The 21,176-nt window shown below is 39.9% G+C and overlaps 1 protein-coding gene across 5 annotated transcripts in view; it reads right to left on the bottom strand.

The window, feature by feature from the left end:
- DLG3 (discs large MAGUK scaffold protein 3) overlaps nucleotides 1-21,176 on the bottom strand; it is a 482,093-nt gene that overhangs the window by 110,298 nt on the left and 350,619 nt on the right. For all 5 annotated transcript variants that reach the window (XM_053699068.1, XM_053699069.1, XM_053699070.1 and 2 more), the window contains 2 exons: nucleotides 873-1,049; nucleotides 676-748 (listed from right to left, as the gene is read on the bottom strand). In XM_053699068.1, the coding sequence (XP_053555043.1) occupies nucleotides 676-748; nucleotides 873-1,049 (250 nt within the window). The remainder of the gene's footprint in view (nucleotides 1-675; nucleotides 749-872; nucleotides 1,050-21,176) is intronic.

Here is a 21,176-nt window from a genome sequence, read left to right as displayed (position 1 = left end):
TCACCTCTTCCTTGCACTAGAGGCAAAGAGAATGACTGGGGTTTGTGGGAAGGGAATTGATACTTAACAGCTCTGCTGTGGTGCTCTTTGCCTCCTTCTGCTGGCCAGGAGTGATATCCCCAACAGTAATTGATGATGATCTGTAGACTCACCGTGTCCTTAGAAAGAAATGTTATGCTCTGTCTGAATCATGAAATAAAAATGTTTGGGTTTCATGTCCCCTTAAAGGGATATTAAACTAAAATTTTATTTTGTGATGCAGACAGCATACAATTTTAAAAAAGGTTTCCAGTTTGCTTTGTTCCCATGATATTTGAAGAGATGGCTAGGTAGATGTCTGGGGCACTATGTGGCAGGAAATAGTGCTGCCATCTAGTGATCTTGCAAATAGATGACATTCTTGCAAAACTGCTGCAATATAGTGCTCCTGAGCTTACGTCCCTGCTTTTCAACAAAAGATAAGAGAATAAGAAAATAAAGTTGTTTAAAATGGTGTGCCCTATCTGAATCATGAAGAAAAAAAACAAAAAACAAACAAACACAGGTTTCATATCCCTTTATGTTTCCCAACCGCATACATAAGCATCATGAATGCTGCATTTGGAACTCGCTTAAAAGCAATACTAATGTGTCTGTGCATAAGCTTATGATTTAGAAATACGTGTGTATACCCACCCTGTTAGACTCCATGCCAGAGCGACCATGAAATTTGACCGTTTTTAGACGTGCTCGTTCCTTTTTCTCAACCCTGTGTAAAAGAGAGACAGATGACAATCCATGTAACATACAGCATATTACATGGGGGAAATGGACTGGTGAAAATGAGGGGAAGTGTTACAGTTGGCAATGGAGGGATTTTTTTGTAGTCTCACCTCTTCTTACTTGGAATAACTCCAATCTGTTCGCTTTCCCCATGTGGCGTCACAAGCCTTGCCTGCCACCATTCATCATCTGACGCATTTATAACATGCAGGATATCTCCATAAGAAAAGCTCAAGCCTTGACTGGGAAGGCAGCTATCACGTGAGCGGTCATAGTCAAAGAGAGCCCTATAAAGTGAGGAAAAACAAATAAGACACCTTTCCTAACCGGCGTAATTATCTATTATTTTTAGTACATAAAAATGCTGAGCAGTTACAATTTAAGGGAATTATATAATATGTAAAACATAGGGTTACCTAATATACATTAAGTCAAGGCGTGACAAAATTGCAGGATTCACTTTTCCCAAGAATTTTACAGTTTCAGAGTTTGTTTGTTTTTTACATTATTTCTACATTTCTATTCACAAACATCTGGCTTTTAGAAATGTGTTCTTAACCCCTTAGTGACAAGACCACTTTTCCATTTTCTGACCGTTTGGGACCAGGGCTATTTTTACATTTTGCGGTGTTTGTGTTTAGCTGTAATCTTCCTCTTACTCATTTACTGTATCCACACATATTATATACCGTTTTTTTCGCCATTACATGGACTTTATAAAGATACCATTATTTTCATCATCTTATAATTTTATAATTTACTATAAAAATTTTTTTTATAAAATATGATAGAAAAAAGGAAAAACACACTTTTTCTAACTTTGACCCACAAAATCTGTTACACACCTACAATCACCAAAGAACACCCATGCTAAATAGTTTCTAAATTTTGTCCTGAGTTTAGAAATACCCAATGTTTACATGTTCTTTGCTTTTCTTTCATGTAATTGGCAAGAGTCCATGATCTAGTGACGTATGGGATATACAATCCTACCAGGAGGGGCAAAGTTTCCCAAACCTCAAAATGCCTATAAATACACCCCTCAACACACCCACAATTCAGTTTTACAAACTTTGCCTCCTATGGAGGTGGTGAAGTAAGTTTGTGCTAAGATTTCTACGTTGATATGCGCTTCTCAGCATTTTTAAGCCTGATTCCTCTCAGAGTACAGTGAATGTTAGAGGGATGTGAAGGGAGTATCACCTATTGAATGCAATGGTTTTCCTCACGAGAAAACCATTCATCTCCTACCTCCCTTTTCAGATCGACGATATACTCTCATATTCCATTACCTCTACTGATAACCGTTTCAGTACTGGTTTGGCTATCTGCTATATGTGGAAGGGTGTCTTTTGGTAAGTATGTTTTTCATTACACTCTCAGCAATGGTTTTGCACTTTATGTATTTATATAAAGTACTAAATATATGTATTGTACTTATATTTGCCATGAGTCAGGTTTAAGTATATTTCCTTTTGCAGACTGTCAGTTTCATATCTTGGAAACACATTTTTTAGGGAAAAAAAACAATTCTTACCTGGAGTATAGTCTTTTTTTCAAATGACTTCTTTTAAATTTGCGGGCAAAATTAGGCTTGCAAGGGCGCAAAATGCAGTAGTATATTGCGTCATTTTTGGCTCGAGATTTTTTTTGGCACGAAGTTACGTTTGATGACGCAAATTAGTCATTTCTGGAGTCTTAGTCGACGCCAAGTCCTTTCACAAGGTTGCGTCTTTGATAACGCGAGTGTGTCATTTCCGGATGTTGTTAGCTCCAAATAAAATTCTGTTTGTGTTGTACGTCATACTTGGCGCCAAATATTTTTATTTTTTAAAACCCCATTCCAATATGCCTCTTGCCTTTCTCTATCAGAGGGCTATGCTGTTTGCATTTTTTTCCCATTCCTGAAACTGCCATATAAGGAAATTGATAATTTTGCTTTATATGTTGTTTTCTCTCTTACATTTGCAAGATGTCTCAATCTGATCCTGTCTCAGAAATAACTGTTGGAACCCTGCTGCCTGATAACAGTTCTACCAAAGCTAAGTGCATTTGTTGTAAACTTGTGGAGATTATTTCTCCAGCTGTGGTTTGTAATAGTTGTCATGATAAGCTTTTACATGCAGAGAATGTGTCCATCAGTAATAGTGCATTGCCTGTTGTTGTTCCTTCAACATCTAATGTACAAGAAATACCTGTGAATTTAAAAGATTTTAATGCTGATTCTATTCAGAAGGCTTTGTCTGCCATCCCAGCCTTCTAATAAACGTAAAAGGTCTTTTAAAACTTCTCATAAAGTTGATGAAATTTCAAATGACTGACAACATACTGAATTATCCTCCTCTGATGAGGATCCATCTGATTCAGAAGATCCTTCCTCAGATATTGACACTGACAAATCTACTTATTTAAAATGGAGTAAATTTGTTCTTTGTTAAAAGAAGTGTAGATTACATTGGATATTGAGGAGACTAGTCCTCTTGCTATTAAGACTAGTAAACGTTAAATTCTGTTTATAAACCTCCTGTGGTTACTCCAGAGGTTTTTCCTATTCCTAATGCTATTTCTGATATGATTTCTAAGGAATGGAATAGGCCTGGTGGTACTTTTATTCCTTCTTCAAGGTTTAAAAAATTGTATCCTTTGCCAGCAGTTAGATTGGAGTTTTGGGAAAAGATCCCCAGAGATGATGGGGCTCTCTACTCTTGCTAAACGTACTACTATTCCTATGGAAGATAGTACTTATTTTAAAGAACATTTTGATAGGAAACTTGAATCTTATGCAAGGAAAGCCTATTTATCTTCTCAGGCCTGCAATTTCTTTGGCTGATGTTGCAGCTGCATCAACTTTTTGGTTGGAAAATTTAGCGCAACAAGAAATTGATTCTGATTTGTCTAGCATTGCTTGCTTGCTTCAACATGCTAATCATTTTATTTGTGATGCCATTTTTGATATCAAAAATGATGTTAAATCTATGTCTTTAGCTATTTTAGCTAGAAGAGCTTTGTGGCTGAAATCTTGGAATGCTAACATGACTTCTAAGTCTAGATTGCCATCTCTTTCTTTCCAAGGTAAGTTATTTGGTTCTCAGTTGGATTCGATTATTTCAACTGTCGCTGGGGGGGGGGGGGGGATAAAAGACCTAAGGGTAAATCTAAAGATTCTAATGGTTTTCGTTCCTTTCGACAAATTAAGGAACAGAAACCTAATCCTTCCCCCCAAGGAATCTGTTTCCAATTAGAAACCTTCTTCAAATTGGAATAAATCCAAGCCGTTTAAGAAACCAAAGACAGCCCCCAAGTCCGCATGAAGGTGCGGCCCTCATTCCAGCTCAGCTGGTAGGAGGCAGATAAAGATTTCTCAAGGATGTTTGGACAAATTCTGTCCAAAATCAATGGATTCTGAGTATTGTCTCTCAGGGGTATCGAATAGGATTCAAAGTAAGACCTCCTATGAGAAGATATTTTCTCTCACGGATCCCAGCAAATCCAGTAAAGGCTCAGGCTTTCCTGAAGTGTGTTTCAGACCTCGAGCTTTCAGGAGTAATCATGCCAGTTCCATTTTGGGAACAGGGTCTGGGGTTTTATTCAAATCTATTCATTGTCTCAAAAGAAAGAAAATTCATTCAGACCAGTTCTGGATCTAAAAATTTTGAATTGTTATGTAAGAGTACCAACTTTCAAAATGGTGACTATAAGGACTATTCTGCCTTTTGTTCAGCAAGGGCATTATATGTCCACAATAGACTTGCAGGATGCATATCTTCATATTCTGATTCATCCAGATCATTATCAGTTTCTGAGATTCTCTTTTATAGACGAGCATTACCAATTTGTTGCTCTTCCATTTGGCCTAGCGACAGCTCCAAGAATCTTTTCAAAGGTTCTCGGTACCCTACTCTCTAATCAGAGAACGGGGTATTGCAGCGTTTCCTTATTTGGACGATATCTTGGTATTAGCTCAGTCTTTACATTCTGCAGAATCTCACACGAATCAACTAGTGTTGTTTCTTCAAAGACATGGTTGGAGGATCAATTTACAAAAACGTTCTTTGATTCCTCAGACAAGGGTCACCTTTTTAGGTTTCCAGATAGATTCAGTGTCCATGACTCTGTCTCTAACAGACAAGAGACAATTAAAATTGGTTTCAGCTTGTTGGAACCTTCAGTCTCAATGATTCCCTTCAGTAGCAACTTGGTGGTTAGATCACCATTGTATAGTTCTAGGGGCCTCTTTTGTTCGTCTAACCTGGACTGTGATCACAACAGATGCGAGTCTTTCAGGTTGGGGAGCTGTTTGGGGATCTCTGACAGCACAAGGGGTTTGGAAATCTCAAGAGGCAAGATTACCAAGCAATATTTTGGAACTCCGTGCAATTTTCAGGGCTCTTCAGATTTGGCCTCTATTGAAGAGAGAACCGTTCATTTGTTTTCAGACAGACAATATCACAACTGTGGCATTTGTCAATCATCAGGGTGGGACTCACAGTCTCCTAGCTATGAAAGACGTATCTTGGATACTTTCTTGGGCGGAATCCAGCTCTTGTCTAATTTCTGCGGTACATATTCCAGGTGTAGACAATTGGGAAGCGGATTATCTCAGACATCAGACTTTACATTCGGGGGAGTGGTCCCTCCATCCAGATGTGTTTTCTCAGATTGTTCAGATGTGGGGTCTTCCAGAAATAGATCTGATGGCTTCTCATGTAAACAAGAAACTTCCCAGGTACCTGTCCAGGGATCTTCAGACGGAAGCAGTGGATGCGTTGACACTTCCTTGGTGTTACCAACCTGCTTATATTTTCCCGCATCTAGTTCTTCCAAGAGTGATCTCCAAAATCATGATGGAACAATCTTTTGTGTTGGTGGTAGCTCCAGCATGGCCTCACAGGTTTTGGTATGCGGATCTCAGGTTTTGGTTCGGATGTCCAGTTGCCAAACTTGGCCACTTCCATTAAGGCCGGACCTTCTGTCTCAAGGTCCGTTTTTCCATCAGGATCTCAAATCATTAAATTTGAAGGTATGGAAATTGAACCCCTATAGTGCTTATTCATAGAGGTTTCTCTGACTCAGTGATTAATACTATGTTACAGGCTCGTAAATCTGTTTCTAGAAAGATTTATTATTGAGTTTGGAAGACTTATATTTCATGGTGTTCTTCTCATAAATTCTCCTGGCATTCTTTCAGAATTCCTGGAATTTTACAGTTTCTTCAGGATGGTTTGGATAAGGGTTTGTCTGCAAGTTCTTTGAAGGGACAAATCTCTGCTCTTTGTCTTATTTCACAGAAAGATTGCTAAGCTTCCTGATATTCATTGTTTTGTGCAGGCTTTGGTTCGTATTAAGCCTGTCATTAAATCAATCTCTCCTCCTTTAAATCAATCTCTCCTCCTTGGAGTCTTAATTTGATTTTGAAGGCTTTACAGGCTCCTCCATTTGAGCCTATGCAATCTTTGGACATTAAACTACTTACTTGGAAAGTGTTGTTCATTTTGGCCATCTCTTCTGCTAGAAGAGTTTCTGAATTATCTGCTCTCTTGTGAATCTCCTTTTCTGAATTATCTGCTCTCTTGTGAATCTCCTTTTCTGATTTTTCTTCAGGATAAGGCGGTTTTGCGGACTTTATTTAAATACTTACCTAAGGTTGTGAATTCTAACAACATTAATAGAGAAATTGTTGTCCCTTCCTTGTGTCCTAATCCTAAGAGTTCTTTGGAGATATCCTTACATTCTTTGGATGTGGTAAGAGCTTTGAAATATGTTGAAGCTACTAAAGATTTCAGGAAGACTTCTAGTCTATTGTTATCTTTTCTGGTTCTAGGAAAGGTCAGAAGGCATCTGCCGTTTCCTTGGCATCGTAGCTAAAGCTTTTGATTCATCAAGCTTATTTGGAGTCGGGTCAAGCCCCGCCTCAGAATTACAGCTCATTCTACTAGATCAGTCTCCACTTGGTGGGCTTTTAAGAATGAAGCTTCAGTTGATCAGATTTGCAAAGCAGCAACTTGGTCTTCTTTGCATACATTTACTAAATTCTACCGTTTTGATGTATTCGCTTCTTTGGAAGCAGTTTTTGGTAGAAAAGTTCTTCAGGCAGCTGTTTCAGTTTGATTCTTCTGCTTATATTTTAAGTTTTTCCTTTCATTCATGAGAATAAACATATATTTTGGGTTGTGGATTAATTTCTTTCAGCGAAAAATGTCTGTTTTTATTTTTATCCCTCCCTCTCTAGTGACTCTTGCGTGGAGTTCCACATCTTGGGTATTGCTATCCCATACGTCACTAGCTCATGGACTTTTGCCAATTACATGAAAGAACACATAATTTATGTAAGAACTTACCTGATAAAATCATTTCTTTCATATTGGCAAGAGTCCATGAGGCCCACCCTTTTTATGGTGATTATGATTTTTTTGTATAAAGCACAATTATTTCCAAATTCTTTTGTTGATGCTTTTTACTCCTTTCTTTATCACCCCACTTCTTGGCTATTCATTAAACTGAATTGTAGGTGTGGTGAGAGATGTATTTATAGGCATTTTGAGGTTTGGGAAACTTAGCCCCTCCTGGTAGGATTGTATATCCCATACGTCACTAGCTCATGGACGCTTGCCAATATGAAAGAAATTAATTTATCAGGTAAGTTCTTACATAAATTATGTTTTTTTGCAAGTTATAGGGCAATAAATACAAGTAGCACTTTGCTATTTCCAAACCATTTTTTTCCCAAAATTAGCGATCGTTACGTTGTAACACTGATATCTGTCAGGAATCCCTGAATATGCCTTTACATGTATATATTTTTTTTTTTAGTAGATAACCCAAAGTATTGATCTAGGCCCATTTTGGTATATTTCATGCCACCATTTCACCGCCAAATGCGATCAGATAAAAAAAATCGTTCACTTTTTCACAAACTTTAGGTTTCTCACTAAAATGATTTACAAAAAGCTTGTGCAATTATGGCACAAATGGTTGTAAATGCTTCTCTGGGATCCCCTTTGTTTAGAAATAGCAGACATGTATGGCATTGGCATTGCTTTTTGGTAATTAGAAGGTTGCTAAATGCCGCTGCGCACAACACTTGTATTATGCCCAGCAGTTAAGGGGTTAATTATTTAGATTGCAGGGTTAATTTTAGCTTTAGTGTAGAGATCAGCCTCCCACCTGACACATCCCACCCCCTGATCCATCCCTGACCCCTCTCAAACAGCTCTCTTCCCTCCCCCACCTCACAATTGTCATCGCCATCTTAAAGGGACACTGAACCCAATTTTTTTCTTTCGTGATTCAGATAGAGCATACAATTTTAAGCAACTTTCTAATTTACTCCTATTATCAATTTTTCTTCATTCTCTTGCTATATTTATTTGAAAAAGAAGGCATCTAAGCATTTTTTGGTTCAGATCTCTGGACAGCACGTTTTTATTGGTGGATGAGTTTATCCACCAATCAGCAAGGACAGAAAATTTTATAAGAGTAAATTAGAAAGTTGCTTAAAATTTCATTTTCTATCTGAATCACGAAAAAGAAAAAAAAATTCGGTTCAGTGTCCCTTTAAGTACTGGCAGAAAGTCTGCCAGTACTAAAATAAAAGGCTTTTTTTTTTTAAATATTTTTTTATATTCAGTCAGCAGTGATGGATCCCCCCCTTAGCCCCCAACCTCCCTGATTCCCCCCCCCCATATATCTCTCTAACCCTCCCCCTCTACCTATTTGCCGCCATCTTGGGTACCCACTACCCAATATGCCCCAAATAATGTGTTTTATTTTTAAAAACTATTTTCTGTAATGTAGCTGCCACCCCTCAATACCCTACCCCCCTCCCAGATCTCTTGCAAAACCATTTATTCCCCCCTCTGTGCCCATCCTTCCTATACATTAATGGACTTGGGTAAATATGGCGCGCGTGCCGTCGCCGCAAACACTCACACAGCGACGCGCAACTGGATGCAAGGTGAGATCCGGATACAGGACCATTGATGGGCCGCCCACCCGCCTCCCTGCTAAAGTTCCCACCCACCAACGATCTGCACCATCGATGGCCGATGCAGAGAGGGCCACAGAGTGGCCCCCTCTGCATCTGTGGATAAAAAAGGGGATTGCAGTGATGTCTCAATATCATACCTGGCACATCCTCGTCGTTAAGGGGTTAAAAGGGACAGTCTAGTCCAAAATAAACTTTCATGATTCATATAGAGAATGTCATTTTAAACAATTTTCCAGTTTACTTTTATCACCAATTTTGCTTTGTTCTCTTGGTAATCTTAGTTGAAAGCTAAACCTAGGAGGTTCATATGCTAATTTCTAAGCCCTTAACAGACACCTCTCCTCTCAGTGCATTTTGACAATTTCTCACCACTAGAGGGTTTTACTTCATGTGTGTCATATAGATAACACTGTGCTCATGCACATGGAATTCAGGTGAGCCAGATCTGATTGGCTAAAATGGATGTCTGTTAAAAGAACTGAAATAAGGGGGCAGCTTGCAGAGGATTAGATACAAGATAATCAGAGGTAAAAAGTGTATTTATTTAACTGTGTTGGTTATGCAAAACTAGGGAATGGGTAATAAATTGATTATTTTTTTAAACAATACAAATTCTGGTGTAGACTGTCCCTTTAAATCCTCCGATAAAAATTTGTCAATACCTATTCTAGTGCTGCGGAATCTGTTAGCACTTAAATAACTGATAATAAATATTCCAAGACTCCTTTTTGAATGTCTTATGTAATAAGTAGTAGTGGAAACCTTCTGTTTCCACCTGAGACATTAAGATATTTAACAAAAAAACTTTGGTGATAGAGTCCTCAAATCTAAAAGGTGCAATTTCTAAATATTTATTTGCAAAAAAAGGGACAGTAAAGTCAAAATGAAACTTAAATTGATTGGATTGAGCACGAGATTTTTTAACAACTTTCCGATTAAGTTCTCATTATCCTTTTGTTAAAGATTAATCCTAGGTGAGCTTAGGAGCTTGCACATGTTCTGAGCCATCTGGCATCTGTATTTGCAACATTGTTTAAAGCAATATACATAGTTACAAAAACTGCTGCCATAGACTGTTCTAGACATGTGCACACTCCTAAGCTCCTATCAGCCTACCTAGGTTTAGTCTTCAACAAAGAATACCAAGAGAAGAAAATTTGATAGAAGGAAAATTGGAAAATTGTTTAAAATTACATGCTCTATCAATCATGAAAGTTTAATTTTGACTTTACTGTCCATTTAAATACATAAAAAGCTGAAGGAACAGCCACAACATTAAGAAATAGGCCAAAACGTACGTCTGAGGTTTTGCTGTTTCTCTCGTTCAGAGAGGGATTGCCTGGTATTTCGGGGCTGGACTGCACGGTTAAGTCAGGATCAGACTGATATGCTACAGGAAAGTTCTTCTCTGTGAAAGGCACATATTGAGCAAAAAGAGGCTGCTTCTAAGGTGGTAACTAGCCATAGAACAAGCTATTATGTTATTGTTCGTTCCCAGGTTGAGCGCTTCTCTCTTTTTATTTATGCAAATTATGACACTTAGGGAAGTCTCCCTAAGTGTGATGCGGGAATCCAGATGTGGACCCGTTGCTCAGTGTGCCTAGAGGGATATGGCTGCACCTCACTGACGAGGCCCACAATAGGCCGAAACGTACGTCTGGGGTTTTGCCGTTTCTCTCGTTCAGAGAGGGATTGCCTGGTATTTCGGGGCTGGACTGCACGGTTAAGTCAGGATCAGACTGATATGCTACAGGAAAGTTCTTCTCTGTGAAAGGCACATATTGAGCAAAAAGAGGCTGCTTCTAGGGTGGTAACTAGCCATAGAACAAGCTATTATGATATTGTTCGTTCCCAGGTTGAGCGCTTCTCTCTTTTTGGTCATCAGTGTCCAAAAAGTAAAACCTTACTTGCATAATTTAACAAATGTATTTAATATTAATTTGTGCAATAAACTTGAAAAATATAAACTTAAATTGTAGCCGGGTGGTCAGTAAAATGATGTAAGGTGACGTGCCAATTAAATAGGTTCTGGGGAAAATGTGAGCTCCCTTAAGACCCACAAACCACCAAAACCCATTTGAAATCTATCACCTGCCCTTTTGGGTTTGTTTTTGGGATATAAAGTTTAAGCCCTATTTCTTTTTTTATACAAAACCCCCCATTTCTTTTTGACTATAGTGTTTAGACAGCCATCGTTTACAACCATGTTTACTAAAATTTGAATATACATTTTTCACATTCATGTCATGATATAAACATAAAATAATGTTACCGCTTAAAGGGACAGTCGAGTCAAAAATATAATTTATGCTTACCTGATAAATTCATTTCTCCTGTAGTGTAGTCAGTCCACGGGTCATCCATTACTTATGGGATTATATCTCCTCCCTAACAGGAAGTGCAAGAGGATCACCCAAGCAGAGCTGCTATATAGCTCCTCCCCTCTACGTCATATCCAGTCATTCGACCGAAACCATACGAGAAAGGAGAAACTATAGGGTGCAGTGGTGACTGGAGTTTAATTAAAATTTAGACCTGCCGTAAAAACAGGGCGGGCCGTGGACTCACTACACTACAGGAGAAATGAATTTATCAGGTAAGCATAAATTATATTTTCTCCTGTTAAGTGTAGTCAGTCCACGGGTCATCCATTACTTATGGGATACCAATACCAAAGCTAAAAGTACACGGATGACGGGAGGGACAGGCAGGATCTTTACACGGAAGGAACCACTGCCTGTAGAACCTTTCTCCCAAAAACAGCCTCCGAAGAAGCAAGAGTGTCAAATTTGTAAAATTTTGAAAAAGTGTGAAGTGAAGACCAAGTTGCAGCCTTGCAAATCTGTTCAACAGAGGCCTCATTCTTAAAGGCCCAAGTGGAAGCCACAGCTCTAGTGGAATGAGCTGTAATCCTTTCAGGAGGCTGCTGTCCAGCAGTCTCATAGGCTAAACGTATTATGCTACGAAGCCAAAAAGAGAGAGAGGTAGCCGAAGCTTTTTGACCTCTCCTCTGTCCAGAATAAACGACAAACAGGGAAGAAGTTTGACGAAAATCTTTAGTTGCCTGCAAATAAAATTTCAGGGCACGGACGACGTCCAGATTGTGCAAAAGTCGTTCCTTCTTTGAAGAAGGGTTAGGGCACAATGATGGAACAACAATCTCTTGATTGATATTCTTGTTAGTGACTACCTTAGGTAAGAACCCAGGTTTAGTACGCAGAACTACCTTGTCTGAATGAAAAATCAGATAAAGAGAATCACAATGTAAGGCCGATAACTCAGAGACTCTTCGAGCCGAGGAAATAGCCATTAAAAACAGAACTTTCCAAGATAACAGCTTGATATCGATGGAATGAAGGGGTTCAAACGGAACACCTTGCAGAACGTTAAGAACTAAGTTTAAGCTCCACGGCGGAGCAACAGTCTTAAACACAGGCTTAATCCTAGCCAAAGCCTGACAAAAAACTTCTGCCAGACGTTTGTGTAAAAGGATAGACAGAGCTGAAATCTGTCCCTTTAACAAACTAGCAGATAAACCCTTTTCTAAACCTTCTTGTAGAAAAGACAATATCCTAGGAATCCTAACCTTACTCCATGAGTAACTCTTGGATTCGCACCAATATAAGTATTTACGCCATATTTTATGGTAAATTTTCCTGATAACAGGTTTCCTAGCCTGTATTAAGGTATCAATCACTGACTCCGAGAATCCACGCTTTGATAGAATCAAGCGTTCAATCTCCATGCAGTCAGCCTCAGAGAAATTATATTTGGATGTTTCAAAGGACCCTGAATCAGAAGGTCCTGTCTCAGAGGCAGAGACCATGGTGGACAGGAAGACATGTCCACTAGATCTGCATACCAGGTCCTGCGTGGCCACGCAGGCGCTATTAGAATCACCGATGCTCTCTCCTGTTTGATCCTGGCAATCAATCGAGGAAGCATCGGGAAAGGTGGAAACACATAAGCCATGTTGAAGACCCAAGGTGCTGTCAGAGCATCTATCAGCACCGCTCCCGGGTCCCTGGACCTGGATCCGTAACAAGGAAGCTTGGCGTTCTGGCGAGACGCCATGAGATCCAGATCTGGTTTGCCCCAATGATGAAGCAGTTGGGCAAACACCTCCGGATGAAGTTCCCACTCCCCCGGATGAAAGGTCTGGCGACTTAGAAAATCTGCCTCCCAGTTCTCCACGCCTGGGATGTGGATCGCTGACAGGTGGCAAGAGTGAGACTCTGCCCAGCGAATTATCTTTGAGACTTCCATCATCGCTAGGGAACTCCTTGTTCCTCCTTGATGGTTGATGTTGATGTAAGCCACAGTCGTGATGTTGTCCGACTGAAACCTGATGAACCTCAGAGTTGCTAACTGAGGCCAAGCCAGAAGAGCATTGAAAATTGCTCTTAATTCCAGAATGTTTATTGGAAGGAGTCTTTCCTCCTGAGTCCATGATCCAGACTGCGCCCCAACCTAGAAGGCTGGCGTCTGTTGTTACAATCGTCCAATCTGGCCTGCGGAAGGGCATCCCCTTGGACAGATGTGGCCGAGAAAGCCACCATAGAAGAGAATCTCTGGTCTCTTGATCCAGATTTAGCAGAGGGGACAAATCTGAGTAATCCCCATTCCACTGACTTAGCATGCACAATTGCAGCGGTCTGAGGTACTATGTCCATTGCCGCTACCATTAAGCCGATTACCTCCATGCACTGAGCCACTGACGGGTGTTGAATGGAATGAAGGACACGGCAAGCATTTAGAAGTTTTGATAACCTGTCCTCCGTCAGGTAAATTTTCATTTCTACAGAATCTATAAGAGTCCCTAGAAAGGGAACTCTTGTGAGTGGCAATAGAGAACTCTTTTCTACGTTCACCTTCCACCCATGCGACCTTAGAAAAGCCATAACTAACTCTGTATGAGACTTGGCAGTTTGGAAACTTGACGCTTGTATCAGAATGTCGTCTAGGTACGGAGCTACCGCTATGCCTCGCGGTCTTAGTACCGCCAGAAGAGAGCCCAGAACCTTTGTAAAGATTCTTGGAGCCGTAGCTAACCCGAAGGGAAAAGCTACAAATTGGTAATGCCTGTTTAGGAAGGCAAATCTTAGATACCGGTAATGATCCTTGTGAATCGGTATGTGAAGGTAGGCATCCTTTAAATCCACTGTGGTCATGTACTGACCCTCTTGGATCATGGGTAAGATGGTTCAAATAGTTTCCATTTTGAACGCTGGAACTCTTAGGAATTTGTTTAGGATCTTTAAGTCCAAGATTGGTCTGAAGGTTCCCTCTTTTTGGGAACCACAAACAGATTTGAATAGAATCCTTGCCCGTGTTCCGACCGCGGAACTGGGTGGATCACTCCCATTAGTAAGAGGTCTTGTACACAGCGTAGAAAAGCCTCTTTCTTTATCTGGTTTGCTGATAACCTTGAAAGATGAAATCTCCCTTGTGGAGGAGAAGCTTTGAAGTCCAGAAGATATCCCTGAGATATGATCTCCAACGCCCAGGGATCCTGGACATCTCTTGCCCAAGCCTGGGCGAAGAGAGAAAGTCTGCCCCCCACTAGATCCGTTTCCGGATCGGGGGCCCTCACTTCATGCTGTCTTAGGGGCAGCAGCAGGTTTTCTGGCCTGCTTGCCCTTGTTCCAGGACTGGTTAGGTTTCCAGCCCTGTCTGTAGCAAGCAACAGTTCCTTCCTGTCTTGGAGCGGAGGAAGTTGATGCTGCTCCTGCCTTGAAGTTACGAAAGGCACGAAAATTAGACTGTTTAGCCTTTGGTTTGGCCCTGTCTTGAGGCAGGGCATGGCCCTTACCTCCAGTAATGTCAGCGATAATTTCTTTCAAGCCGGGCCCGAATAATGTCTGCCCTTTGAAAGGAATATTAAGCAATTTAGATTTAGAAGTCACATCAGCTGACCAGGATTTAAGCCACAGCGCTCTGCGCGCTTGAATGGCGAATCCGGAGTTCTTAGCCGTAAGTTTGGTTAAGTGTACTACGGCATTAGAAATAAATGAATTAGCTAGCTTAAGGGCTTTAAGCTTGTTCATAATCTCATCCAATGGAGCTTTGCTAAGGGTCTCCTCCAGAGACTCAAACCAGAATGCCGCCGCAGCAGTGACAGGCGCGATGCATGCAAGGGGTTGTAATATAAAACCTTGCTGAACCAACATTTTCTTAAGGTAACCCTCTAACTTTTTATCCATTGGATCTGAAAAAAGCTATCCTCCACCGGGATAGTGGTGCGCTTAGCCAGAGTAGAAACTGCTCCCTCCACCTTAGGGACCGTCTGCCATAGGTCCCGTGTGGTGGCGTCTATTGGAAACATTTTTCTAAATATAGGAGGGGGTGAAAAGGGCACACCGGGTCTATCCCACTCCTTGTTAACAATTTCTGTAAGCCTTTTAGGTATAGGAAAAACGTCAGTACACGCCGGTACCGCAAAATATTTATCCAGCCTACATACTTTCTCTGGAATTGCAACCGTGTTACAATAATTCAGAGCCGCTAATACCTCCCCTAGTAATACACGGAGGTTCTCAAGCTTAAATTTAAAATCTCTGAATCCAGTTTACTTGGATCAGATCCGTCACCCACAGAATGAAGCTCTCCATCCTCATGTTCTGCAAATTGTGACGCAGTATCAGACATGGCTCTACTATTATCAGCGCACTCTGTTCTTACCCCAGAGTGATCGCGTTTACCTCTTAATTCTGGCAATTTAGATAGTACTTCAGTCATAACATTAGCCATGTCTTGCAAAGTGATTTGTATGGGCCGCCCTGATGTACTTGGCGCCACAATATCACACACCTCCTGAGCGGGAGGCGAAGGTACTGACACGTGAGGAGAGTTAGTCGGCATAACTTCCCCCTCAGATTCATTTGTGTCAGACATGTTTAAACAGACTAGCAATAACACTAGCAAGCTTGGAAAAAACTTTTAAATAAATTTACAAGCTATATAAAAAACGCTACTGTGCCTTTAAGAAACATAAAAATGTGACACAGTTGAATTAACAATGAACCAAATATGTTAAAACAACCAAATTTTAACAGAAAATGTATAAAGTTAGCAGAGGATTGCACCCACCAGCAAAAGGATGATTAACCCCTTAATACCCAAAACGGATAACAGTTGAAATAATAAACGTTTTTATCACAGTCAAACACACTGTCACAGGTCTGCTGTGACTGATTACTAGAGCTGCGCATCTTCACCTGTCTCACGATTCGATTCGATTACGATTATCATCGTAACGATTCGATACGATTCGATTCTACGATGCATCGCGATGCATCACGATTACTGCACTATTTCTGCCCAATTTTTAAATTTTTCAGAAAAAAAAATTCAAGAAGTCAAAGTATTGAAATAAACTCTTTTTTTATTTTATTAGCTCAAAAAAGGACACTCTTCCTGTGGCAAAGTCTGAACACAGCAGACAACAACAGTTTATAGAACAGTAAATACTAAATGGCAATTGTTGTATTGGTTTGGAAACAATATTATGGCATCAAACTGTAGTTACAGAGTACGTAGTGTAAAAAGTGCAGTGCTCACAGTGTACTTCTTCAGTAAAAGAAAATATTTAAATGTATATATTATATATTAGTAAGTAGTACACTATACACTTGTAAAGAAACATGAACAACAAATAAATGTCTAACCTATCTATGTTGGTTTTAATTTAATTTCTTTACTTACTTAGTAATAATAATATAATAGACATTAAATTAAAACCCAAATAGATAGGTTAAGCTTAAGTTACCACCATAATACCTTATTTGTGTGAAAATTGTCCTCAGAAAACAAAACATAAATCCCTTATAGGTACAAAATTACAGGTGCAGTCCACTGTGCCTTCATGACTGTCAATTTGTGGCAAACAAACATCACGTGAAGAATCTGGAACACAACACAAAAGCACAGAGTGTGCACACAACACACATGTGATTGTGACATATACAATTAGTTTACACAGTTACAGACTTACAATAGTACTAGAGACTGAGAGAGAGACATTTAAAACAAGTAGCATTGAACTGAACTACTATAACTACAGTTTCTTCTTGATGATTATATTATCTTTATGGGATCACAAATATAATTAGTTAGTTATTAGTTACTGTTAAAGCAGTACTACACACAACTGAATAGTGACTGAGTCTGTCACTGAACAGTACACAGCAGTCACACACAAACAAACAATACATAAAAAAGGACACAGACATCAAGGAGTAAATCATGGTGAAGAAAGGGTGGCACGCCACTCACCTGAGGTGTGTGTGCTTTATTTTTGTATTGTGCTGTTGTGTGTGGCACTGTGTGTGTGCTGTACTGTCTGTAGTGTACAGTATATTTGTGATCCAATAAAGATTTACTCAAGGTTTACTCAAGGCTTTTCCTTCCCCTATAGTGGGGTTTGGCTTCAGTCTCACTCTCTGCATAGTGCACTCATAGACAGTTAGACAGTCACACTCACTAGACACTCAGACACTAGAGACACAGTGGGACACACACACAAACAAAAACATTCAATGGCACCACAGTCAGCCACAGTCACACTCACACTCATAGACACTTAGACAGTGACACTGGGACAGACACACAATCACATACAAACAAAAAAATTCAAAGGCAGTTAATACACTCATCTCACACACACTCATAGAGAATGAGATACATACAAACTTTTCAAACTGGCACTCACTCACAGACACACTCACACACTCATAAAGAGACAGTTAGACACTGCAGTACACACATTGTTATTGTTAACTGGTTGGTTATATTCGGTTAACCCCTACAGATCTGCCTGGGAGTGGGTGGGATGGCATTTGGGATTGGGAATTGGGATCATAAACAAAAACATATGATATCTTTCTTAAAGGGTCTATTTAAAATAGACAATTTTTTAGTGTGAATGAATAATATTAATAATCCCTTATGCAGTGTGCACTATGCACTCACTGCATTGCAAACAATACAGGGGTGTGCTGTAACAATAGCACAACATCTACAAAACAGAGCACTTCCTGATTGGCAAACATCACAGTAACACTAGAAGTAGTAATAGACATTAAACAAGAAGTAGCATTGAACTACTAGATTTACTAACTTTGATTATCAATATCTTTATGGGATCACAAATATATTGTTACACAACACACACACAGTCACAGTCACACACAGTCAAACAATACCAAAAAAAACACACATAATAAAAAGAGTGAATCATGGTGAAGGGTGACACTGACTGACACGCACACATGAGGTGTGTGCAGTTGTGTGTTGTTTCTTTTGTATTGTGTGTGTGTGTGTGTGACTGTGACAGAGTGACGTGGTCGGTCGTGTCGTGTAGTGTACTAGTATATTTTGTGATCCAACAAAGATTTACTCAAGGTTTTAAGCTTCATTTTTCAAAAAGCTATAAGCTATATAACAGTAACAAATATAAAATAACTTAACAGTAGTCTGCACTGGGCAGTGGGGCACACAGCACTTTCTTCTGGATGTGCCAAAAAACATTAAATATTAATATTATAAACCTGAATCACTACTCAGAATTATGGAATATGTAGGTTTTTCTGTAAGAACACTAGTTGATCCACATGCTCTGGTTTGAGGGTGCTTCTTTTAGCCGTTACCACATCTCCTGCAGTGGAGAAAACCCGCTCTGCAGACACGCTTGTACCTGGGATACACAAGTATCGCTTTGACAAATGAGAGAGGAGGGGAAATATGACCTCATGTACATGCCACCATTTCAAAGGGTCTTCAGTGAGAGGCAGAGATGGGGCTTTACAATATTTCTCTATTTCCTCTTCAGCCTTGGCATAGGGGGTCTTGGGTTCTATTGTACCTTCAGTGTCAGTGAAAGACTGTCCCAGCAAAGTCATGAGAAGCGATGTGGACTTTCTTTTGGGAGGAGAAGGGTTATCCTCCTCGATGGCTGATTCTTCTTCCAGAGTTTCTTTTCCCTCAGGCAGTGGCACTTCATCCACGTTTGTCCTCCTAGATGTAACTGTACTAGTACACTCAATCTGTGTTTGAACAAAAGAATAGAAAAAATAGCATTCATTATTACCTCGAGCAGCCAGCCAGCTAATGCTATGTGTGTGCTCAGAGAGACAGTAATGCATAAATAAATGCATACAACAGCTCACATCTATTCAAGAAACATGATGCAATTAAAATTACCTCCAAGGATGCAGCCTCCTCAGTCACTCCTCTGTATATCTCCAATCTCTCCTCCTCTGTGAGAATAAAAGGCAGTCCCTTAAAACGAGGATCCAGGGCAGAGGCTGTATAAAGTATCTTCTTCTCTGCCTCACTGCTGTACCTCTTCAGGAGATCTGTTTTGATGGCATTCTTGATCTCATGGATCATGGGTGTGTCTCCCATGGTGTCTGTCATGTTCTGGAGCAGTTGTGCATTTAGAGGGGCAATGAGAGAAACAGTTGGATTGCGCTCTTCTGACATCAGTGTGGTTGCATCTTTCATTGGCTTTAATGCACTCACAGCATCCTCTGCATTTGACACATCTGTTTCGTTGAGAGTGCAGAGATCTGACTCACTTTTTCTGACTTCTGGAGACAACAATGTGGCACAGATTGCAGGTTGCTGTTCTAGGAACCTCTCGACCATGTCATATGAGCTGTTCCACCTTGTTGTCACATCAGTTATTAGCTTATGATTCTTCAGGCCAAGACATTTCTGTTTTTCTTTCAGACAGTGGTTTGCTGTAGTGCTGCGGTGAAAAAATGTTGATATTCGTCGCACTCTGCCTAAAAGCCTGGAGAGCGTGGCCACTTTCAGCGCCCGCTGGGATGCGAGATTCAGTGTATGGGCGAAGCATTTTACATGAGGGAATTTTCCAACTTGAGCAGCAACAATCATGTTCGAAGCATTGTCGGTCACAAGCACTACAGATTTATCGGACAGCTGCCATTCTTCCACGACACGAGACAGTAGCTCCGCCAGATGAGAACCCGTGTGAGACTCATAAACTGCTCTCGTTTGCAGCACATGCGACAAGATCTTCCAGTCCTTGCTAATGTAATGTGCAGTTACTGTTACATAAGACTCCGTCGTGACTGAAGTCCATGAATCACACGTTAGTGCGACTCGACTGGCTTGGCTCATTGATGCAATTACCTGAGCTTTTGTTTCTTGGTAGAGTGCAGGTATAACGTTTTCTGTTAAGTGATTGCGTGACGGGATCTTATAACGTGGCTCTAGTGTCTTCAACAGGTTGCGAAACCCAAGGTTTTCCACAACAGAGTAAGGCCGTAGGTCCTTCGCTATGAAAGTTGCCACAGCTTTGGTTATTCTCTTCCCTTTTTCAGAGTTGGGTGGCAAAGTTGACAGCATTGCATCAATTCTTGGCTGATGAGCTTCAGCTAGTCTTGTTATTTCCTTGGCAGTGGCACTGGCGACAGCGGCAGGGGTTAGCATCTCAGAGTGAAAACGTCTAACGTGATTTCTCAAGTTAGTAGTATTCCCTAGGTATTTAATTTTTGTGTGACAGGCTTTACAAACCGCGTGTGTCTTGTCCAATTCGTGCTTTCCAGTATGTTCATAAAATCCAAAATGTGCCCAGATGCTTGCTTTTAAAATGCTAGGTGCATTTTTTATCTCTCTATCTTTTTTGTCTCCCTCTGTCATTTTAGCATGACATGTACATATGTGACGGATGATGTTGTTGTCAACGTCAAACTCTGTCAGTGTTAAAAAAAAAAGAAAATACACTAAGTTCCAGTTGTCAAAATGTCAAGCCGCAAATGTAAAATCAACAAGTACTAGTAACTTCAACTACTTTGCCAATGCCATACATTTTGCGAACATAAATTTTAAAACAAATTGCATTGTGATAATTGCAGGGGACATCACTCACTCACTGACACAGTTACTGTAATATATTACACACTTAAAGGTGCAAAAACCCAAACATTTACTTTCATGATTCAGATAGAGAATACAATTTTAAATAAACATCATAACTAACTCTTCTATTATTTAATTTGCTTCATACTTCTCAGATATCGTTTGTTGATGACATATTAGCAATGCATTGCACAGCACACACATTACTTACTATAAGTATATAATACTTTGTGCACAAGGAGGAGGCTATGCATTTCAACAAAGGATAAGCAAATTATATAATAGGGAAAGTTGTTTAAAATTGCATGCACTTTCTTGAATTAATATATTATTAAAATATTAGAACTTCAGACCAGGCCATCCATCCATGTGAAAAACATGTAGATAATAGATACAGATTAGACTAATAGAGACATTATTAGACAATAATAGTATACTATATTTATTTATAATACATTTTTTATATATGCAATATTATTCAATAATGCAGCAATTAATTATGCAGCAGCCTGAGCCTCAGTCAGCTCAGCATACTACGTTA

Source organism: Bombina bombina, chromosome 1 (genome assembly GCF_027579735.1).
Source record: "Bombina bombina isolate aBomBom1 chromosome 1, aBomBom1.pri, whole genome shotgun sequence".
Classification (NCBI taxonomy): domain Eukaryota; kingdom Metazoa; phylum Chordata; class Amphibia; order Anura; family Bombinatoridae; genus Bombina; species Bombina bombina.
Note: the sequence above shows the minus strand (reverse complement) of the source record. Positions and strands in the feature narration are given on the sequence as shown.